Source organism: Anopheles marshallii, chromosome 3 (assembly GCF_943734725.1).
Source record: "Anopheles marshallii chromosome 3, idAnoMarsDA_429_01, whole genome shotgun sequence".
Classification (NCBI taxonomy): Eukaryota; Metazoa; Arthropoda; class Insecta; order Diptera; family Culicidae; genus Anopheles; species Anopheles marshallii.
The window spans coordinates 66,265,692-66,289,622 of record NC_071327.1 but is presented as its reverse complement, the minus strand read 5'-3'; the positions used below and the strand labels follow the sequence as shown (position 1 = coordinate 66,289,622).

At 41.5% G+C, this 23,931-nt stretch overlaps 2 protein-coding genes across 2 annotated transcripts; one reads left to right on the top strand and one right to left on the bottom strand.

Moving 5' to 3' along the window:
• On the bottom strand, positions 1–8,574 carry LOC128715477 (vesicle-associated membrane protein 2). Its single transcript, XM_053810382.1, has 5 exons — positions 8,552–8,574; positions 6,350–6,488; positions 6,084–6,242; positions 5,555–5,606; positions 1–185 (listed from the first exon to the last, which is right to left on the bottom strand). The coding sequence occupies exons 1-5, from the start codon at positions 8,572–8,574 to the stop codon at positions 1–3; spliced, it is 558 nt and encodes a 185-aa protein (XP_053666357.1).
• A 1,967-nt stretch (positions 8,575–10,541) lies between these two features.
• On the top strand, positions 10,542–10,730 carry LOC128711623 (nuclear protein 1). The gene has a single exon (XM_053806505.1). It carries the CDS (start codon positions 10,542–10,544, stop codon positions 10,728–10,730), a length of 189 nt encoding a protein of 62 aa, XP_053662480.1.
• The last annotated feature ends 13,201 nt before the right edge of the window (positions 10,731–23,931 follow it).

Here is a 23,931-nt window from a genome sequence, read left to right as displayed (position 1 = left end):
TTAGTTCTTGATCAGCTGTGAACCGCCACCGGTTAGCAGTGCCGAAACGTCCTGTACCAGGGCGGCCGGGGCTGCTGGTTGGGCCGGTGGTGCGGCCGGCATCTGCTGCATCGGCATCTGTTGCATCGGCTGGCCGCCCATCATCATCATAGGCTGCTGCGGTTGATCTGCAGGCATGAATTTCGCTGCGGAAATAGACGTGAATGCATGGTTTTGACAATTAGTAAAGCCCGCACACGGTGTATTTTGTTTCTGTATCTTGATAGTGTTGGGTACTAAGGCGCGTTTTTTTTTTAACGGGTTGCCATGTGGCAACGGAGTAGAGCAGAGTATCACTACGGCAACAAAACAGGGAGCGTGGTTACGGTTTTGTGGTACAATACAAAGGTAGAGGAGTTTACAGCGGTGCGTTTACATCGGGATGTAAAGGGATTGGAAAGGTTTTGGAGTATTTCAGAGTGAAATAATTAGTAAGGGGAATCATTTTTAAGGTTTACTAACATTCATACATACACCCACACGCACACACACACACACGCGCACACTTACACGGATGGCACTAGAGAGCCTGTCTGCCAACTACGCACAGACCACACAAGCGTTAATTTACTTCAATTTACATATAAAAACCAAACCGGAACCTGCGAAAGCAAGCAACCAAACCTCATGGAAAGCCGATACCGATGCGTTTATTTTTTGCGCCAGATGGCGCTAGTGTGCTATTTAAACTACTTGTTTTTTGTACAACCCGATCGAAGTGCGCTTGAAACAATTCTCTACACCAAATCTACAGTTTTCCTACAATCGATATCTTCCTTCCATTGCTTTGTGCGTCAGGCTTTGCAGACTTTCGGTTCGGCAACTATAAGACCAATTGTATATACATAGCACATAGTTTACCCTTCGCCCCGACATACACACAAACACACGCGGATCGTATGCATTGCGGCGCAGTAGGCTAAAACTGCGAACATTTAACAGAACATTTGTACACTTGTGTGTTGGATCTACACGTTTGCAGCCCTGCTGTGTAGTAAATATGTGTTTTTTGTATAACAGTTACCAGGTACCAGGTTATAACAGTAGAGGGGGGTACGGCACATGTGTTACGACAACGTTAGTACACGGCATAAGTACACAAGGGTGAAGAGAGGATACCAAGTGTGTGCGAAAAGAGAGCAGGCAATCAGCGAGAGAGAGAGAGATACAAAGATACAGAGATAGAGAGAGAGAGTGGAAGAGAAAGGCAGACAAAACCACCTAGCGGAGAAAAACGGCAAGGAGACCTCCGAAAGATGATCGGTATTCAGTATTGAGTGATGTAATCCGACTGAGACGTGGACATGTTGAGGAGAGTTTCGTTGTCAGTTGTATAGTATATTCTGTACTTTGTTGGTGACAGGTGTCATTTTTCTTCTTCTTCTTCTTCTTTGTTTTAGTACATAAACTGTATAGCACTGCGGTGAGTATGTGTTTCGTGAGCTGTGATTCTATCTTGTATTATTGGAATTAAAAAAAAACAAATGGTTAACGTATTTGTAGAATAAAGGTAAGTAGAGATTAAAAGAATTATTATGAAAACAACATAAAACAGTAACAGCAGTATATCTGCATGATCAAGAAGAGAGAGAGAGAGAGAAAGAGAAAGAATAAATAGGCAATAAAACATCTAAAAGAGGAATAAATGAAGTAGCGTAAAGAGTGGTTAGCCGGAAGAAAACATATCTCTTCATCATACTATTTGTAGAGCCCAAAATGTTTCGAATGTTGGTACGTGTTGTGGAACACTAAGCACAGAGTTGGACTAGAGTTGGAATTATAATTTTGAATCATCCTTTACGCCACTGTCCCGGTACGTGTATGTTGTACGACTGAACATGACACTCCTCGCTAATTGGTCGCAGTAGTGTTTTTGTGTACCGTGGACCGGTTTTTTAGTGTTCCTGTTCCTCACCATGCACAACAGCAACAAGCGTAGAAGAGACGGCCAATAGACGGACTCGTCCGTGATCGGGCATGCTTGAGTAAGGAGAATCTAATTTCGCCTAAGTAACTAAGTGCGACAGTTCAAAATTGCTACAAAATATTGATTTACAGGGAGTCAACTAGTTCCATTTTACTGCTAAAAGCGTAGAAAAATTATAAAACTAAACCAAAAGACATATAAACGATATTGTGGAAGGTAAAACAAAGTTTATTTAAATAACAATCTACTTTTTTTCTATCATATCTAATATCTTTTATCTGTATAAAAACAACTGCAATACACTATACATACTTTAAGTTTGCAAACTTAGCGTCCCGACCAGTAACTGCACACACTAACATCAGATACTAATACATATTTCGCTATTGTGACAAGTACAGTGCGTGACAGGTTTGGTGCAAACACATTCAATTACTGATCGGGTGCAACGGACGAGCACTAGACGATCGGAAGCGAAGTAACACTACACACTACTAGCAAACCGGTAGAACCACAGGGTTAGGCACAATACGCAGCCACAGTGTAGACAGAGCCGAGCATATACACACACACCTGATAGGTTTACAACTAGTTCGGTATCATTTAGCGAGAGGGCGGGGGGTTTGGTTTTTGGTGGTTGTTTTTTTTTTTTTTGGTTAACTACAAACAAGTCAAAATTTCTCACCCGCATGGCGGCCATTGCGATTCGGCGTCGTTTGTCGAATAGTTTGGTTAGGTCTGCAGTTTTAAAGCTTGTACGGATTGATTTTCCGTTTCAATTTTTTCTTTGTTTGCTTTCAATTCAAACACGTCTGACAGATGGCGAAGCTGTTGAGCAGCAGGTGTGACCGCCGCACGGTGCGTGGAGTACGGTTTTTTGCTCGAACGAGATCAAAAGCACAGCGAGGGAAAGAGAACGCGATGCGATGCGACAGAAAGAGTGGGGAAGAGAAAGGAAAACCCGACAGAGCGAGGCTGGTAGAAGTATTCAACTCGCTAGCATAATACCATGGTTTCTCCGCACAGATGGCGCTTACGGCTTTGAAGAACGTTGTGGTCGTTGATGGTGTGTTAGTAGCACTTGATAGTGGCATCTTTTCGTTTTTGTTTTACTTCATCGTCAATCAAGGGGGCCAAAATAGAGAAGGTGCCCGTCTCGTTTCGAATTTGTTGCCGGACGACTTAACGATCAACGCACACAACGCACTTGCAGGATTACCGTGATGTAACGGGTGCAATGGGTATGGGCAATGCGGCATTCGGCCAGCTGTACACGATCGCACGACGGACACGGATAACGTCAAAAGCACCATCGGTCACATTTTGTCACTGTTCCCAAAAAGGCGATCGCCGTGGCACGAAGATGGACGCGTTCGATGGGGCCTGTTTGGCCCCGATTTGGCATTCAGGCACGGGGGTGCCCAAACACAGGGAGATAGAAGAGAGGCCGTGCCGAAGCGGAGCAAAGTATCGAGGCTTTAGGGACTATGCGTACACAATAGAGATGTGATGCCTGATGAATGGTGGTTTTGGTTGATGATGGCTTTTTTTTGTTTGCTTTTTTGGTTGGTTGGGCTCATAATTTGTTTGATAATTTTACGTTTCGATAGCGATTGGAAATTTGGTTATGATCGGATTCGATTTGGGGAGTGCCTGCTTTCCGCATTGGCCGTTTTTAATTTCTTGCTGCGAATGGAAGTGATGGAAGTAGAATGAAAAGAGAGAGAGAGAGAAAAAAAAGAAAGACAAAATACATCAGAACGTGGTACGAAATTTGGAACGTTTTCACACTACGGGGTAATTCTTTTCTTTGTCGTAACAGCAAACGTTGTTAGGCGTAACCGTATTATGTTTTCCGTGGGCTGAAAACCGATACAACTGGCAATAAATAAAGATGTGATGAACGTGCTGCTAGCAATTGCTATTGTAGACGGGTAAATATTTTGCACAGAACAAATTGGTGGACCTGGGGGTGCAATAAACCCACTGGCACGACTTAAGACTTAAACATTCAATCAGCAGAGCCTTCCATTCGCGATCTTCCTAACGTTACTTTCTTAAGTAGACGAGGAGCCTTCAGGCGTTACGGATATTTAACGAAACAGTATCACACACACACTGAAGCAACATTTTCAAGTATTCACATCATCATTCTTCAGTGTGAGCCGGAGGCCATCGCTTCAAGTTCCAGCGCCCTCTACCGGAATTGTGCGGTACTTTCCTTACGGCCTAGGGATGGTCAAGTTGTTTTCTACCTAGACTGTTACAGTTTCACATACTAACGACATATGTACGTTTTCTGGGCTTAGAAATATTTTGTGGTCAGGTTCAGGACTATTCAGGAATTGTACTGATAAAAGAGGAATTGTCTAAACAACCTAAACAGGTGTGATCGTCATCAACGACTTGAGAGAAATATAAAAAAAAATCGTTTGTGGATGTCCTTTCTTGATGGAACAAACAATATTGACCATTATTACGCTAATGTTGACGATTAATTAGAAACTGTTGAAGCAGTTTTATTCACTGGTTATGACTGATTCATATTTTCCACGCATTATGTGACATGTTTAGTACCGTTTACACTTGCAAGCATGTACCACAAAAAAAAACAACAAAACAAAATCAAAAACCAATCAATCAACACAACGAAGGCAGATAAACACCGATGTACAATTCCATCCCCAGTTGGGAGTGAGTGTATCGCGCCACATACATCATAAAACACGATGAGCTACTTCGCGGTGGGCTTAAGAACGGGGAGAAAACTAAAGGAAGAGAGTTGTCAACTGAACAGAAGAACAGTAAGCAGATATAGTAGACAGCTTGCATGGAGCGGGGTACATTTTCCGTATCCGCACATCAGACAGATAAAGCACAACAGTATGCAAACCTGATTCCCTTCGATGTTCCCTAATGGAGTTGGGGTTGGAGGGCGACAACGATACGCCCAGTTCCGTTTAGCACAAGTCTTTCTGCGCACGCTAGCTTTCGCTAGCTGCACCGTTGCACTTAGCCATAAGGATTAATGATGATAGGTGATTACTATTGTGTGAGCTTGGCTGCATCGCACGAGCTTCGACGCTGGGTTGTAATTTCCACTGAAACGGATTTCATGATATTTTGTCCATTCGTTCCCCTTACTCTCTCTGCATGGAATAACTTCTCCAGCGTTATGCTTACGGTGTGACATTTGACATTGGTCACAATTGTATATATCGCTACTCTACTGGTTAATGGGGGTGTTCTTTTATGGGTCAGGATAAGTGGTTTGTTTCGTACTCGTATCTCTGTTTTACATGTAATTGGCTGATGATTAAAAACAACAACAAAAAAACAAAACACAAATTAAAACGGACGATTTAGTAACGTGTGGCAGCGGCACCACATGAAATCTCTCGATGTATCGCATCCAATGTTCAGATATGTTTCGAGTGCTTTCTAGACGGTGCTACGTCTAGAAAGTCAGCCTCAAACGAACGGAGTTGCAAATTAAAACATTTCATATTTTCCCCGGATGCACATAATGTTTGAAGCTTTGTCACGTTACGTGTACTCCTAGAGTTGCAGCTGGTGACATTTACTTACCTACAATAATTGCGAGTATGACGAGACCAATAACGCCCATTATTATCATCATCTAAAAGCGAAACAAACACATCGTTAATACAAAAACATTTCAACGGAAAACCCCTACAATATGATCTGTTTAGTCTTTCCCCTTAAGTAAGTAACTGTTTGGCTTACGTCAAATATTAAATTAATAAACGAAACACTTCTCAAACGCATGTCACGTGGCGGCAGCACCTGGAGAACACGAGGATTCTCCAATAACAAAATGCGATAACCAAACCATGGACATGCGTGGGAAAATTGTTCGTGGGAAAGAGACACCTCAACGGGTCATTTTACTTTGTTAACGTCATGCAGAGAAGGCACAAAAGGGGATAAAGTTAACTTCAAAACCTTATTAATATGCCTTGTATTGTTGCTCTACTTTAGTTCACGTAATATCCTGAACCTTCGCTGGATCCTCTCAATATCCTGATCATGATCTCCTATTTCCGCACTAATTTCTCCCTCATTCTACGCTTGGACATCCCACAAACGAACTCACTTTTAGATTCTGTAGCCAGAATTTCCTCTTCAATTTGCCGGCTTGCTGTTCGAACTGCGATGCACCCTGCTGCAGCGCATCGGCTCGATCGTCCAGTTCTGACAGCTTTTGATCTCTTTCCAGCACTTTCTCGACGTTCGTCTTCATGATATCCACAACCTGCAAAAACACCGCGAGGAAGGCGGAAACAAATACAGCATGGCGTCAGTTACGCAAACCACGGTGATGGTAATTATTTGTCGTCCTTCATCGACACCTCCACTCACCTCATCGACCTGTGCCTGGGTTTGCTGCAGTCGCTTCTGTGCCGCAATCTGCTGAGGCGTCCGTGGTCCTCCGACGATTCCGTCCGCTCCCGGTTCGCCACCCGCCGCTGCTCCCGGTGCAAGACCATCTGGGGCCGACCTTTGGTTTGGGCCGTTGCGTGTAATGAGACACCGAGTTTGCATGGGAAGAAGAGGCGTACCAAAAAATAAAAACAAACCGGTGTTAACCAAATGCAATACTTTTGTGATGGCAGTCAACCCAAAAACCAGTAACAGCTAGAGCGTTAGATGTAAAAAAAAACTTCTGCAAACGTGACGATACTTCCTTGCCTTTTCCCGCGTTGCGTCAACCTGTGTTTGCATCCTCGGAAGAAGAGGGGTACAAGAGTACTAGCTGTTTTCAATAGCAAACTGGAATACGCTCTTCATAATTTCGAAATTTAGTATGCTTAAATATAGTAAAGCTTCCGATAAGCTGACTCAATGACAGTGTGCTATTGTAGTAGCGTTGTAAAAGCTTGTTGTTGTTGTTTGGTAACAAAAACATAAAACGCTAGTTCAACGAACAGAACAAAAAGAAACAATGTTTGTGTACATTACCTTGCATTGTGTGTGCGGTGATGAACTGAAACTAAATCCTGTGTACTACGTGCTGTGTGTATTGTTGGCGAATACTAATCGAATTACACGACCTTTCCCGGGTAGGTTTGTAATCTTCAGTATAATTTTGTTTTTGTCCCTTGTGGTAAACATTTCCTGTATGCGTAACCGTGCAATTTCAATCACATTGCAACAGTTATCACGTTATCACCTGCATGCGTGTAGAAACCTTGGCCAACGCGAATGCTACTATGATGCTCTGTCAGCTGTCACAAAAACAACGTTTCGCTGAGCTTGTTTACAACACCGGATTGAGGGATTCAACAATTATTATAGGGAGATGTTATGGAAACTCTTTTAACACATTATTTTAATCGAAAAAACAGACTTATTAGGAACATAGATGGCTACAACCACCAACATGGAATGCAGGGTTCGCTGTACGATCGCAGATGAAGGAACTGCGGCAGCCGCCAGCTCTATTCTGGTTAATTTTATCTGCCTGCCTTTCCTCAATTCAGCGTGTGCCAGGACATCCGCTTACATTTCCGTAGAGGTGGCGTTTTTTTATGTTTCCTCTTTACTGTTTCCCACTCGCCAACCGATCATTCAGCAAATCGATGCAGCTACATTTAGTGTTTTGCTCATTTGCGTAGCGAACTGGTCGATTTCCATCCCCAAAATACCACCGTGCTTCCCACACACGATTCCCCCTTGGTTGGAGACGTATATGTGTGTGTGTGTGTGTGTGGGGACAATAATGCAAGGAAATCAATAGATACGGTTCGAGGGTACGCGCATGCGCTTCCGAAACTGCTCCAACATACCAACAATCTCCGATGCTGCTCATGCCACGAGAGAACCACAAGCGATCGGACGAACGAATTGTAGGTTCAGGCAAGCAACACAACGAAAAAGAATCAAACGTGAACCACGTGAGGAACATAAGCAGACGGAAGTGGAAACACCGTAAGTTTTAGGCATACGAATGGCCTATTTTTCGCATTCTGCCGTGTACCGGGAAGTTCCTTCGGTGTTGAAAATTGATTCATGAAATGGGGCGATTTGCTCCGACCCGGTCGGGGTTTAAGCTATTCAGGAATCTGATTGGGAATAGTTCTGTACGTAAAGCCAATTTACTGTTTCTGTTTTTTTTTTTTGTTAGTTATCGCCTTATCGATGGGAATGAATAAATCAAACGCTCCTTCCTAATGGCCTATCAGTGTAAACACCTTGCAAGGATTGTTTTTGCCTTTCGATTGGGAGATGTAATGGTATTTACCTTTTTCGTTGAAAATATCGTGTAGAATCGGTAGAGGAATTTAAATAAAATCATGCAGATGAGGGATGCTTGTTTATTGCTTTGGTTAAGTAACAGCCTGTACGAATTAATGTGGTACATTAATCGTAATGAGTAAAGCAAAATATTCATTAAAAAACACATAAAAAAACTCAAACAAAGGCAAACGTCTGTTGGAATGATTAGAAATCTTTAATGTTTGGCAAAGAAAAAACAAATTAAGCGTAGAACTTGTAATGTTGAATGATTCATGCAAAGGTTTTCCTCTACCATTGCTTGTGAAGTTAACAACGTTCACTTACTCTGGTTGCTGTTCTCCACTCATCTGTTTATTGTGTGTTTGTGTGTTGTTTAGAAAGTTGTTTCCGGGAGATTTTTTGTTTTAACATTTGCAGTGTCCCGGTTTGTGTGTCCGTGAGTTTAGTAGGATGTTTGGTTGAGTGAGAGGGACAGTATTGGTAAGTATTGTGTATTATTCATTTAAGTTTCTCGTTAATAATGATGACGTGGTAAATTCGTACATTGCATTAATGGGGACAAATGTAACAAAATGGAGTTTAAAACCAATGTTCGAATGATCAAGAGACATGACTAAACACTGGCAGGTGGTGTATCAATGCGTAACGCTATCCCAACATAGCCCACTACCAAACGGAATGTTTGGTTTTTCCGCGTCTTCTGTTCATCTCTCGTTCAACATTAAGGATATCCTCCATTCAACCCTGCCTTATAAACATTTATTAACACAGCTGGGCTCTATTTGAGCAGAGCTGCGAGCATATTTGCTCTATGGCACCCATTGCAGATGACATTGACTATCGGATGTGTCTCGGGTGTCTCGTCTGCAAGGCGGCAAACTATGGGTGCTCGTTTAGTTTTTTTTTGTGTTCACTGCCACACAGTAAACGTTCCACATTTCATTCCGGTGTTGCGGAAACAGTGTGCTCGCAATCTCCACAAAACGCGATAAAAGTCGCTTCCCCGTTACGCCGTGCCACCTACAAACCCTGCAATCGCAGGCCTCGGTTGGAAGTACGTCACGAACAGGCGGAATGCGTCAGGACCGCCGGTGTGTCGGGTACGAACAAAATCGATATTTACATTGCATCTGGTTGGCGATTGTGCTTCCGATTGAAGCCCAGCAGCATTTCAGGTTCGGTGGGTTTATTTCGGCCACCTCGCTCATCATTAATTCAGTCAAATTGACCTGTTCAACAAACGGGTGGAAAGTTATTTTTGTGTTGATCTTTCGACTTTCATCGAATATGAAACCTTCAAATTAGGGTTATTAGTCTCGGTATCTTTCATCGATAGAGTGGCATGCGTATGTTGACTGTGAGATTTAGATTGCGCGTGGGAACATTTTAAAAAGGTTCTTTCGGAAATTGAATATTGCATACTTCTGAATAAAAAGGTATATTAACTGGTAAAGGGTATGCCAACAGAAAGCATATCCATTTATTAACGTTGTATAAATAGAAACGAATATTTAGACAGGAATGAAAATTTTGAAAAACAACGTTTAGTAACTGCTAGTAGATCCACGAACATTTTTTTTTATCCCACGTATTTTGTGACTCAATAGTTCCGGGTCCGATTTTACCCATCACTACTCCATTCGAACGGTTGAGAGAGAGAGAGAGTGTGTGTTCGCGAGATGCAGAAGAAAGAGAGAACAAGCAGCAGCCAGTAAGCAGGCTGTCTCGTACATACGTTTGCTTTGTTGTTGAAGAAAAAACGGCAGTGGCAACAGGGCAAATGTTTTGGGGTTGTGCGCGTGTAGTGGTGCTGCTGTTAAAAACCAACACACATGCGCAGACGCCCGTACAGCCATCCATGAAAGTACGGAGGCAACTTTTCGAAATTAAAACCATTTAAATAAATACTTTTAACACAATTTGTCATTAATGGGGTCCCAAGATGTGTTCCTTTTGATGCATCACATCTAAACGTCGAAACACCAGCCGAAAACGGTCCATAACACATGAGATTGTTGGCTGCGTTTCGGTGTAAGAACGCTACCGCGGTGCAAGACGCACACTGTTATAAAAGGGGGCTGCAGACCAAACAAAAGAGCGAGTTTTTCGACAGCAACCGAACGGTACGGACGTGCGCGTCTCCATTGCAAGAGCCCCCAAGCGTAACTCAGTGACTGTGTGCCCGTGTTTCCAAACGCAAGAAGCCAAGCAAGTTGTGCAACCAGGAAGCAAATAACAGCCAGAATATCAAGTTCAATTCGCCCGTTCCTGCCTTACACCCGTCACAGACACATCCAGCAGCAAAGACACAACAATGTCGGACGATTACGATAAGTACGACTTCGAGATGGAGAAGCACATCCACTCGGGGCACAGTGGCAAGCAGCGAAGCAAGAAGGAGGCTAGCGACCATACCAACCACAACGATCCGAGCGGCCATTCGCGTAAGATTGTGACCAAGCTGAAAAACACGGAACAGAACAAGAAGACGACCCCGAAGTAGTCAGCCCAGTGGAAAGGCAGGAGATCTCAGTGCGCGTACGGTCACCGTCATCCACCGCCAGTCACCACCAGCCACCGTCCCCTCCACTCCTAGGGTGCATCCATCATTTCGCCGTGGTTCTGCTATTTTTGCGTCCTCTTGTGTCTCCAACCCATGCACACACACACGCACTCCTCCGTCCCTTCGGAAGCGTAACGCGTGCGCGGCTGCTCAGGCGCCTCTATCGGATTCCACCACAAATACCGATACGCAATAGAGAAAATGACCCTGGTGCAACATAACATCATCGTTTCGTGTTGTTTTGGGGACAGCAAGTCGCAAGCAGCTTGGCGGAAACAACGACGTCTGGCGGGGAGACCCTTCTTTTGGAGAACCTTCGGTGGTCGAGGAGGAGGAATTGTAAGGGGCCGTATGCCGTCGTCCTTATGTCTAGTTATTAAAGAAGAAGGCTAAAGCTGCCACCACCACCACCCACCCTTTTGCACTGTGTGCGGAGAGCGCGTGTGTGTGTGTGTGGTGCGGAACAAAAGAGGTGGCCGGACCCCAGCGCTCCAACTTTGTTTTATGAATATAATTATCTGTACCTTGTGTGTGTGATCAATTATTAGCTGCAAGTAATGTACTAGTAATAAATAAAGAAGGATATGCTTATCAAAAACGGTTCTGCAGTGTTGTGTTTCCCTGTTTGACGGATGCGGGGTTTTGTTGCTTCCAATACAGTGTGATGACACTACGAAACCATCTGTTGCTCACACTGGCCCACACTCTTGTTGTTCTTTGGCGGTGGAACACACCAACAACCTCCCCCCTTTAGTAAACCCCGTCACCCACCCCTTGCTTATCCAACAACTCACTTTGCCTTGACTAATAAGTACACATCATACCTGAGCTTATACTGCGTCTTAGCTTTATCGTATCGTCCCTCTCATTCTTACTTGAATGGAACGGTTTGCGGGTTGTGCGTGTTTCTTCTCTTTCACACCACTTCTAGCGTTCGCGTCAACAACAGCGTCTGCTGTTGAGACTTGAGCAATAATGTAAACAACTCACGCGTAATCGAATCGCCCCACTACTCCGCCAAACATTTTGCCGGGTTTTGCGTTTCATGTTTTACGGTGTGTGTTGTATTCTTCCACAACCCCTGCCAGCGTCTTCTTATCAGCTTCGTTTTCTCTTCTCATCGCAGCCGGCGATAACACGCGCGCGCTGCCGGTAAATCGTACTGCGCCGTGCAGCTCGCGCGAACGGATTTGGTCGCCGGTTTGTAGAGGAAGAACAACCCAAATTTCCAACAAACAAGGCTGCAGTGAAGAAACCACACTTTATCAACGGTGCACCACTCCCCCCCCAAAACAACCATGAAAAGGTGAGATGAAAGTTATCGGCAGCGCCCTGAACGACAACCGATTGCTTGTAATAATAAGCTAAAAAACGAGTTTTCTGGCATCGCACGATCCAGTTTTTTTTTGTGCTGGGGGGAGGAGGTTGCAGTTGGGTGGAGGAGGTGAAGTGCAATGCAACGGTGTTCCGCGATGGCTCCGGTTTGATAACGTCGTTATCGAACCACGGCGTCCCCAGGGCTTCCGTAGGGTGCCCTATTTACCGCAAATCATCCCATCGGCACGGAGAGTGCTGGGGACCGTTGTGTTGCTTCTGTATCAGCAGTTTTTTCCCTTCTTTCCATATTTATGTCTCTGCAATAAAGCACTTGATTAGAATGAAGAAAGGAACAACAACGGAACGCAATCAAAACAAAGCAGGCTGCCCTTCTTCTTTGTTTGGCTGTTTTGCAACGCGCAATGGCGCGAATTAAGCTTTTGACGCAACAGCGAGCTTTTGCACAAGGTTTATAGAGGGTGTGTGAAGTACTGTGCGATGTTGTGAGCAAATGTCGCTTCGCTGTTTATTGTGTAGCCCAAAACATGTTTTTCAAACAATTTTAATTCAATTACACATTTTTTTAATTGTTTCTACCTTCTTAGTCATCAGCACCGGAGAGACAGCTTTGAGTAAACACAAAACAGATGACGATGAGTACAAACATACAGCATATGTTTTTTTTTCAATATTTCTTCTCAATAATGCTCTTCTTGTCTTTCAGATTCGCTATGTCAGCTCCAGACGTTCCACCAATGAACACTTTGTTGTTACAAAATTCGGGAAAGATCTTCATAAAACCTGAATCCATATGGTTGTACCAAACTCGCAACAGTTCCACGCAGTAAATAGGCCAACACAGGCCACACGTTGTACGTATCGTACCGTGTATTTTATCAGCTAAACCAGCAGCTAGATGCGCTTAAAACACGACACCGAATGGAAACAAATGGACACATATTGAAGATGGTGTGCGTTATGCGTACGTGATGTCGCACACGCAAAACGCTGTGAGTGTGTGGCGCTGTGTTGTTCGATTAATTTTAGAAACCTTACCCGCCCATTAGCGGTAGGATGGGATGGGTTTGGTTTAATTATAAATGGGAAACCTATCCTCTAGCTTATCACTAAGAATGAGGGGGTAAGACATGGCCAGCCATCATTTTTAAGCACTCGGGTTGAAGTTATTTTCAATCGTAGGATTGTGGTTAAAGTGAAATTCTATTCCACTATTATAATCCTAGGAGGTCTTGTTGGACAATTAATTTCAAAGTGCCTTCGGCTTTGTTTACAGACATCTGTGTTAATAGAAACCGATCTGGATGAGGTTTTTTTGTACTGGTTTTTGCACCAGTACAAACCAGTGCACCAGTGCACCAGTATCGTGTGTGAATAAACCCTTACAGAGTTCTAATTCCTGCAATACTGTGTCTAGAGGATCTGAAGTGTATATACATCTTTTGAAGTATTTCAAAGTCTTCGACATGATACTACAAGTGGCATTTTCCATTGAGTGTTCTGAAATTACATTGAAGACCGGAGTTTGGGGATGACCCCAATGGCCTTAGATGCACATATCTAGAAACCTTGTGAACGCAAGTTCAAAAAAGGATTCTTGTGTCGTATCGTGAAACACTAGAGAAGAAGCGAAAAGCCGGAGAAACATTTGAGCTCCATCTTTCCTGATCCTCCATCTCCAACATTGAATTCATTTTTCACTGCGAAGAATCAATCCTGTTGTACAGTCAGAAGCCAATATTTATTGTTAATATACCAAATACATGAACTTTATTTTCCATATACTATCTGCTTGAAATGTTTTTTAAACTATTCACTTTCATAATTTAATAGAATAGTTAAATGATCCACTGGATTATGTTGAAGTTGCTCAAATATGAACTATTGAAAATGCAAGTCAATTCCCTGATGAATCCTGAGCTCTGGCAAAAGGAGTTGGGAAAGTACTGGAAAATCAAGGACAGTTGAGAGAAACAAAAATAAACCCCATCTGTCATTAACTGCCATTGTAAGTAGCACAACGGCCTGGAGAGCCGTATTGTGCCGTTTTGTCCTACTGCAAGCAAAACCTCATTCTGAGTACATCCAACTTTATAACCCTGTTTTCATCACTCTGATGCCCTCTGACGAATCGTACTCCCTTACACTTTTACTTGTTCAATGTTCTCATCTCTCTCTCTCTCTCTCTTTATCGCTCGCTCGCTTTTGATTCGAATTTCCCAGAACCACAGGCCCAGTTCTCCCGAAGGATGCAGAAATGCTGCATCGTCGTGCGTTCCTTCAACCTTTACAACCTGCTTCCCCTGCTTTTACTCCCCGTTTTTTTCTTCATCTTATGCACCCAAGAACCTGCCTGCCTGCAAGCGCAATCGCACACTAAAACACACCGGAACCGAGTGTGTGCGTGTGCTTGCCAAGCGCCATAAGATGGCTCTCTCCCGTGCGCTATTTATTGTTGTGTGCGAATCGAAAGCGGAACATTTCCTTCCTCCATTCAACAAAGAGCCACGTACACAGGTTTGTTAATCATGTGAAGGATTTCGCCTAGCAAGATCTTCTCGAGTTCTTTAAGAATTTCTTCCAAGAATTAGTACACTAACTCCAGAGTTTAGCAACTGTCATCGTTAGCAAAAAGGGTATTTGGACATTATCGATTGGCAAAATGGACAGAATGGTGGCGATCGTTCCATCGTCCGAAATAGGGGAGTCCTTTTTGCACGCTTCCTTTCCTTTTTTTTCTCTTGTACTATTACGCTCTCTCTCTTTGTCTCTCTCTCGCTCTTTCACTCTCTCAGCAAGTTATAAAGCGAAAAAATACTGCACGAATGCGATATGCGTGTGTGGTAATGTGAGTCAGTGGATGAAACAGACGAGAGAAACAGAAAGGGAAAAGCGTACACAGTTCCCCAGTATTCCCGGTTTAAGTTTCGAGCAAGTGAGACACAAACACACGCAAAGTAGGAGCGAGTGAATAAAAACACACATACAATATCGATCGATCGGTGTTAAAGCTCACGACACTTTTTCTTTTGTTACCAGTATCATTACTCTCAGCTGAATTGTGATAAAATAGTCAACTAGCTTAAGAAAAATGTACTAAATGTGTACAGTAGAGAGGAAATAAAATACAAAATATAACCAAAAATACAGTTTGATATCTTCAGTCTGATGATCACGATCACTAAGTACTGCATATGGTACCATTCGCCCAATGATGCTAAGAATTCTTGGGATTTGGATTTTTAGAACAATTTTTAGTACTCCCAAGTGCAATGGAACATGTGAAGATTAATGTACGAAATGGTAGTTCTTTGCCCCCAATTTGAGCAGCATGGTTATGATATTCCTTACATAAGTATACTTACATTTTTGTTAGTGCTAGGATTCAAACACGCTCGGTCGTATTTAGCTCAGTTAGCGGCCAACGTGCAGTGCCGGATTTGAAGGAATTTCGTACTTCAAGATAGGTGCTGGTACCCGCTGGCGTTGAGGCTTATCCTTATCTACACATGCACACGCGTCGATAGCACCAGAACCACACGTTGACGCGTTCTCCGTAATGCGTTTTGCCTCTGCTGAACACACGTTTGCGAAAACACTTTTTAAGCTAGCATGACCGTCGTCGGAACAATGCGGAATATATTTGGCTATTCCAACAGCACGATATTGCGGCCCGGGATACAGCTCACTCACTTTACTTTTGCACCAACGCACTGCTGTAATGCCGTATGCCACCAAAGATAGAAGGACGAAATGGTGGTGTTGAAATTTAACTGAAATCTTCCAACTCTGCATGGAAGGTAAAATGAAAAGTGCCCTCACACACACACACACAGTGAACCACTCAGAAAACAGCACGACAAAAGACACGAACGAGAACGCAATCGATGAGGGTGAAAGAGAGCTAGTTCGATTGAATGATTCATTGAAAGGACACAATACACATGACACTGTGGGAAAGGCTAACTGTGCTCATGCAGGAGAGTAACTTCATTTCAAGGCAGGGTTTGAATGAAAAATTACTGGCCAACTTTGGGAACATTTCTATCTTTTCACCCTGAATAATATTGCTTTGCAAATGCCACAAATGGTCCAACTGTTATCTGACGAACTCCAAAGCAGTGGAGATACGATGGAGTGGCCTGGTAGTTAACGCGTCCGTTCGATAGTGAGACGCGCGTGAGAGGCGTTCGGCAGTGAGACGCGCGTGAGTAGCGCTCACAGTGAGCGCGGCCGACCGCAGTGAGAGATGGCGTAACTTCACGCGTAAAACTGTCATCGGACGCAGTACAGGCGAAGGAAAATGGGTGAGTTACGCAAAACAGGAAAGTCTTTAATGCACTTTCGGTGCATTGTTCTTATTACTCAATGATGAACACGCAATTGGGACATCTTTTCGTAGTGAAACAAAACTAAAATATTTCAACAATATTTGTATCGTTTTGACACTACGAATTCCTCTACGAAATCCATATTTAAATGCTATCCTTTCCGATTGCGATATGGAGAAAATTGTGTACGCGCTTGTGTGTGTTCGTGTGGGTAGACGATGCGGATAAATGATTGTATCTATGTGGCTGTGCGTTCGTATATCCTTGCGAAACGTTTGCGGGAAAGAGTACACACTAGCGCCCCAATGTATCATCCTTTCGGACGGTCGCTCACACGCAATACGGTTGCCCTTTTTATTGCGTTCTCTTTCGTGCTCGTGAAAATGGGATGGCGAAAGCAGATCGGTGTTCTTCTTTCTTCTCACGGCATGAGCACAAATGGTGAAAAACGCTCCTGTTCAAAGCAACGATGAGCCACGTGAACAGGCTGATGGAAAAGATGGTCATAGTTCGCCACACCACATATTCCCTACCCACACACTCCGATACACGCACATACTCGTTGGGCTAGTTTTTCACCGAAAACCAAGGGGAAAATGCAATCTTCCTGTTTTCCCAATGCACAAAAGGGTCACTTTCACTCTACTCAAGCGTAATAAACGGCCGTACCAGCTTCAAATCCTGGTGTTGGCTGCAAGTATCCTTTAGTGTCCTTGATTTTTTTTTTTGCCGAATGAAACCACATGTCCTCTTCGAATGTTCGGGTTGTGGGGATTTCTAGGAGTTGGAGTGAATTTTCTTCAGCCCAGTTTGGGTCGATTGGTGGGACGAAAAAATTGGATGCTGCTGACAAAAAAAAAAAACAATGTGGCCACACTATCCGCCGCACAGGTTCAGCTAGCCCACAAACTTGATGTATTGCCGCGTTAACGAACGCATGTGTGTGTGTGTGTGTGGGTGGTACAGTGGGGCACACCTTCATCCACACCAAACAGCCCTCTCGTCACTGTAACGTGGGAAAAAACGTAGGAGGCTTTTTTTCCCGATTGCAATTTTCTTATGTCACTTATGTCAGGTGTGTGCTGTGGGCAATTCGCTCACACATACACATGCGCGCACACACACACAGCTACTGAACAGCACGCACTGCACTGGTGAAACAAGCGTCCGGAATAATGAACCATCAGCCACGAAAAGAAAAAAACGGTGTAACACTTACACGGCCTACACACGCGCGAACACACTTACACGCACGCACACACACACGCATACATTCACGCTCGCACACGTACAAACGTTGGAGAGGGGAGCAGAGAGGGCACTGGTGAAAGATACACACATACACTGCGGGAAAAAAAGCAACCGTTCAGAACCAGACTCGACCAGACGACGTCCGAAAGGCGTTTGATGCGTCCGAAGCGGTTGTCGCGAAAAGCCACCAAGCAACTCCGCCGCCGAGGGTGAGCGCGAGAGCGTACGCGAAAAGTGGAACGAGAAAATTTAGAACAGGACTCCAGCGCATGCCCAGCACAGGACGCGTACGAAGCGCGGCTGGAAAAAAAGAAACCCCAAAGCTCCCGAACGCCACGAAGCACAAAGAGCACAACCGAATGGGCCCGATCACACGGAAAACCATCCCCAACGCCTTCTGTGATCTATCAATGAAGCCAGCGCCATCTATCTATGGCAACGATGGGGAGGATGGGGGATGCTTTTCGTTGGACCGGATGACATGAATGGGAAGATGAGTTCGTGGAAACGATTCATTTCTCTTTTTTGGTTGGTTGGTTGAGAAGTAAAAAAGACTACGCACACACACATACATACAGCCGATATGACATGGCTACAGTCGGTCACGGTGGAAAGCTCTTTTATCAACGAACGACTGTATTTCCACTGCTACGGTTGGTGTTTGGTTTGGTGGAGCTTTTATGGCTTTAGCGGCTTTTCCTCTACGTCATGTGAGCGGTTGGAAGCTTTCATTAACACTGGGACTGTTGTGGGAACAGTGGGAATGACGAACTTGGAAGTTTCATAACAATTGGACTGATAATGGACATACCTTCGACGTACAAGAATTTTAATTTCTTGTACGAATACTTCGGATACTTAATCCTGCAGATGGGTAGGAAAGATTGAGACTTACAAATGTTTGTAGATTGAATTAGGAAGAGAATGTTTGAAAAATTGCATGAAATAATTTATGCTCAAAGTATATAAAACAAAAACTTTACTTCAGTTTTTCCTTCTGAATCAAGCAAAAATTACCATTTAAAGTTAATTAATAGTGCACAATCGATGGGCGAAATTAGGAAAGAAAAAAACATAATATATTAATTAAGTATAATACCAATTTTTTATAAAACGACTGACAATTTGCACCTTATGATAATAAATAAATTATAATAAATAATTCATGATAATAAATGATTAAAAAAAAATGATTAAAATGATAATAAATAATAGTAAAGGCTTAACAAATGGATGCTGATAGTTATAAAACTTAGAAAACAATAGAAAAACTAAATAGTAAATGTTAACAAACGCAGGAGATAATACAGTTTGATGATAAACAAACAGTGATTTAACATATAACTATTGATAAAAAAAAAAACTTCAAACAACGGAATGAGCCTAATAAGTGGTGAATGGAGACGCCTAGTACATGAACAAAACAAAAAACAAATATCGGTAACACGTGCACAACAAACGATGTTTTATGGTTTTCTTCTATCGGTTTGTCTTCTTTTCTCTTGATGTATAGACTTTATTTTTGACTTACTCTTTCACCTTCCACTTACAATACTACAGTACAGTTTCTTGAGATTTGTTTTACTTCTGTTTGCATTGCGTTTTCGCTCAAAAATCCCCCCAATTCCTACAGCCCACTGGACTGCCATCGTTCCCTCCTTTCGTGCTCTTTCGGCCCATTTGCACCTCCTTTGCTTCCACTGTTTTGACAATCGATTAGAAACGGGTTTTTATCACCACCAATCGACCCTATCGCATGGTTGAGCTGCTTTTTATTTTTGATTTCGGTACACTTAAAATGAACCCCACAGCGAGACATAGATAGAGAGACAAATGCGAGGATTTGTGGGTAGAAGAAGAAGGGAAGCAGGGGAGGAGTGAGCGTGATGTACAGCTTTTCTCATTTTCTCACCATCACACACTTTCAAGCTGTTCAAACAGTCAAGTAGTGTATGCAGTGTTGTATTTGTGTTACGTTCGATTCTGTGTGTATATGTATAGTGAGTGTTTTGTGTTTGTGTGTTTGTTTGTGTATATATATAAACCATAGTTTTAATTTCTTGTCAATATACTTTTATTAGGTTTGTTGTCGTTTTTTTTCTCTTTATTTTATTCTTCTGTCTTGCTGTTTACTGCATTTTATTAGTACGTCTTAGCTTATTTATCTATATGTATATATATAATTTTCATTTATTGTATTTCCTTGCCTTTTTTTTCCTCCCCACAATTCGACATTTGACTGCGCTCTTTTTAAATCGGGTTTTGACGTCTACAATTTCCTTTGTTTTTATCTCTTAAAATTACAGCCTTTTTTATGTGTGTATGGGTGTGTGTGTAGGTATGTGTGTGTGTGTGATTTAGTATTTTCTTTTTCATTTTACCTCTAGCTTGCACTTTTACCATATCTTTCCAACATTTTTCTTTAATTATTGATTTTATTTTCTGCATGTAAACACACACACACACACGGTTGCCGACACATGTAATGTAACATTTATATCTTTTTAAAGGATGTTTTTGTTGTAGTAGTCACTTGATGTGTAGGTAAGAAAGTAAAAGTTTGTTGACATCTAGAAAATAAAAATTGCGAAGAGGATCGAACAAAAAAAAAAAAGAGAAAGAGGGAGAGAGAAAAAGGGTCGATGTTTTGTGTTCATTTCATTTATCTTCCGTTCGACTTTCCATAGCACCTTTGGTTTTCGTCATTCCAAGAACCTTTTTTCCATTGTGTTTGTATGCGTATGTGTGAAGATTTTGTATGTACGGATGGAAAAATCTTTAAATAAAAAAACAAGAATTTTAAACCACGTGTCAGGAATGGGAATTGAAGTGCATTCTGAGGTGCTTTCCTGCTAAGATGTTTGTTTACAACTGTCCTGGCCAGTTCATTGGAAACGTTTAAATGCAATATCTCTTCACGCTATCCACTCTTTACCTTCTTCTTGTTGGTTTGTATTTTAAAACGTTTTGCTTCTGATAGAATAGTTTTGATTTGTTTTCTCTTGTAGCTAAAGGTGTCCGTGTGTTTCTTATCTATTTACGTTGTGTTGTTTCATTTTGTTGTGTGTGTGTTTTTTTTTTTCAAGTAAAGTGGTTGGTTGGTGAGTGTTTTTCTGATCCTTACTAATCCATCCTATCTGTTCTACCGTTCAAGTGTGCTATGGTTTGCAGCGTCGTCTTTAAAAGTTTAGATTAAAAGAGCCTCACAGTGCAGAGTTTAAAGAGCGTTAGTTACTATTTTAGAGTAGAGTGTTGATGTTTCTGTTCTATAAAGGTTTGCTTTAGTACGCAGTAATGTCTGCCCTTGCTATTGTATCTGATCATTGTAACTGTTTTAAATGAAGCATAAAAAGAACGCTTAAACATGTAGTTTAATTAAAACAATTGTGCAGCGATACGGTGGAAACAAACCACAACACCAGCATTGAAATAAATAATTATATATATAAAAGTTAAGAAATCAAGTCAATCATATTTCAATAATATTATACCAAATGAAACAAATATGATAAATGACCATTTGAAAGAGAAACGAACAATAGTCGAAACTTAAAGCAAGAGCAACATGTCCTGATTTATGTAGTTATTATATTTTAAACTCCATATTTCCCTTTCCCTTTTTGAGTATCTGTTTGTGTTTTGTCTTTGCTAGCTTGCACATTCGTGCAAGGTGAAATAAGAGCTAAGAATTCAAAGCTAAACCTTGATACTTTGAAGTTTGCTAGACTGTTAAAACTAAGAAATTTTGATTGATTATGCCATAGTTAGCCACCCGCTTCTATTACCGTGATGAAAACTGATTCTTTTCTTTGTTTCGTTTTTTTTTTCGTGTATGTTTATTGCATCTTCAGTTTTTACTCTTTTAGGTTTAGCTTGATATTTGTTTGTTTCTACTTTTGTATTTCCCTATACCATAGTTGATGTTTCGTGTTGTTATGCGATCCTGTTGTTTTTTTTCGTCTTCATTTGTTCACTATATCTTTTTTTCGGCCAGGCTCTACAACAGACAGCCCAGGATAGAAGAGAGGTCAAATTAGAAATAATTGCATTGCTTTAATTGCTCACGTTAAAATCGCTACCTCCGGCGTGCAGTGAATATCCTTTACCACACCGGAAGCAGCAATTGTTTTTATTACAGGAGCGATAATTGCCACCGTTCGCTTTTCAAGTCTAGTATTACTTGTTTTGGCTTTTTTTTTGTTGAATAATTGATATAATGTACGTTTTAATGTTTTTGTTTGTTTTGCGTTTCTTTTGTTGTGATAGTGTCTGTGTTACATTTTGTAGGTTGTATTTCATCTTTTTTGTCCTTTCTTCATTCTTTTTCTTCTGTTACTGTTTGGATAAGAACTTTGAAAAAAAATTTCTAAGCAACAGAATATGCATTTGAGAAAAAAGTAATCAATTACATTTTCGCAAAAAAATAACTAAATAAAATGATAGAATCGTAGTAAGCAGCAAAAATAATGGTTTAATTTTGCATCACAGTAAATATGAGCAAAACCAATTCAGAGTAACATTAGTAGCTGCAGCACAGTATCACACTGTTAGCAGTTTGTTCGTCTTTTATCTCATGTGTTTTTTTGTATGTTAGCTTATCTCTTACAAGGTTTTACCTTTGTGTTGCTTGCGCTATTTGGAGAGTACATCGAGAGATTTTGGAAATATTTGCTTGAAATGTCAATAATCTGCCTGTGCCGGTGATGGTGATCCTATTATGTTCACGCTTGTCCCTTTTCTACCACACATTGTCCACACCTTTCCGATACATTGTTCTCACTTTGGGTTTCGGTATGCTTTATCTAAGTATTGTGTAGAATACCATTTGACGCTACGTTACGTTTGTTTGTTTTTTTTTCATTTGACCCTTTTTGTTTTTGCTTTATTTTGTTATACGTGTAGTTATGCGTGTATATATCTATGTATATAGTAGGTATAAAGAGCATGTAGTTGACTGGGCTTGAGTCTGTGTATTACTCGTTTATTCTGTTACTGTTCGCACCCGCTGTTCGTAACTAGAGAAGTAAAATTGTTCGTGAATCGACATATATCATAGTTTACTCTTATGTTTGCTCTCTTCCGCCCCACTTCGTTCCCACTTTTCTACTCGCTACGTACTCGCTTTGTGTGTATGTATGTGGTTTTGTTTTGTATTTTCTTTATCAGTATTAATATATAGTTTTGTTTTGTTTGTTGTGTATATATACCAGTTTTCGATTTTGTTTGTATTTTTTTCCTTTTTTTAGTTCTTCCTTTTTTCATACTTTCATTTACTTATACGCAATATACAGTACAGTAGGTATGTATATGTTTTCATATATATATATAATATATTTTTTTAAATCTATCACATTATTCTTTTTTTCTGGTTTGTTATTTTAATAGCAATAATAATGTTCATAATCCTCATAACCTCCCCTACCGCCGTCCTTCTGTTCGCAGTTTCTCCGTATTCGGCTACAATATACGCTCTACGAAGACACAATAAAATGAAGAAAAGGCCATGGCCTTACACTTGCGGGGTTGTTATTACCCTTTATATATATAATATCTTTTATAGTTGCCTTGCTGTATTAAGGTTACCATTTCTTTTTTTCATCACTCCTTTTCCCATTTAAATCCTCTTAATATTTCGACGTGTTTTTTTTTCTCTCTTTTACTACACTGCCAACAGGTATGGAAGGCTTGATCATCTTAATGTATGTTTTTTTGTTCGTGTATATATATTTATATAAGTATATGGATGTAAAACAGCACATTGGATGTAGTTGTCAACGTATTGCTTCAGTAGCGCAGTGAAAGGTTACGATTCAGTTACAAACCAAGATAAGGAACAGTTTAAATTGTTTTATAGAAGAAAAAAAAGTCCAAATTTGCTCAATTTATACCTCTGCAAATAACGAATGTTACTGCTGTAACATGTTTGTCTCAAACAAAAATGTAGGATAAACCTATTGTACGCTTCGATTGTGATCCATCGTACTGATACTGTTTTCCTTTCTGCAATAAGATCTCATAAGCGAAAAGCTGCCACACAAAGTTTTACAATGCTCTCCCTTTCAACTGGCACTGCGCTTCAGTGTCCTATTCGTGTTTGTGTCTGTGTGTGCTTCCGTCGATGTTAAGATAATAAGCTACATTCGGCCTGTAGTGTTTTGGTTTTGTTCGTTCTACACACGGGTCGGAGGAGCGGGATCATGTTTCCCACCCCGCTTTATAAACAG

Bases quoted from the DNA above. Each gene is read 5' to 3' on its own strand.
- LOC128715477 (XM_053810382.1), bottom strand. From the start codon at position 8,574: ATGAGTGGAGAACAGCAACCAGA. The intron at 6,243-6,349 runs GTGAGTGGAGGT...GTGTTTTTGCAG, and splicing joins CCCAGGCACAGGTCGATGAG to GTTGTGGATATCATGAAGAC. The intron at 186-5,554 runs GTAAGTAAATGT...CTATTTCCGCAG, and splicing joins CATACTCGCAATTATTGTAG to CGAAATTCATGCCTGCAGAT.
- LOC128711623 (XM_053806505.1), top strand. From the start codon at position 10,542: ATGTCGGACGATTACGATAAGTACGACTTCGAGATGGAGAAGCACATC.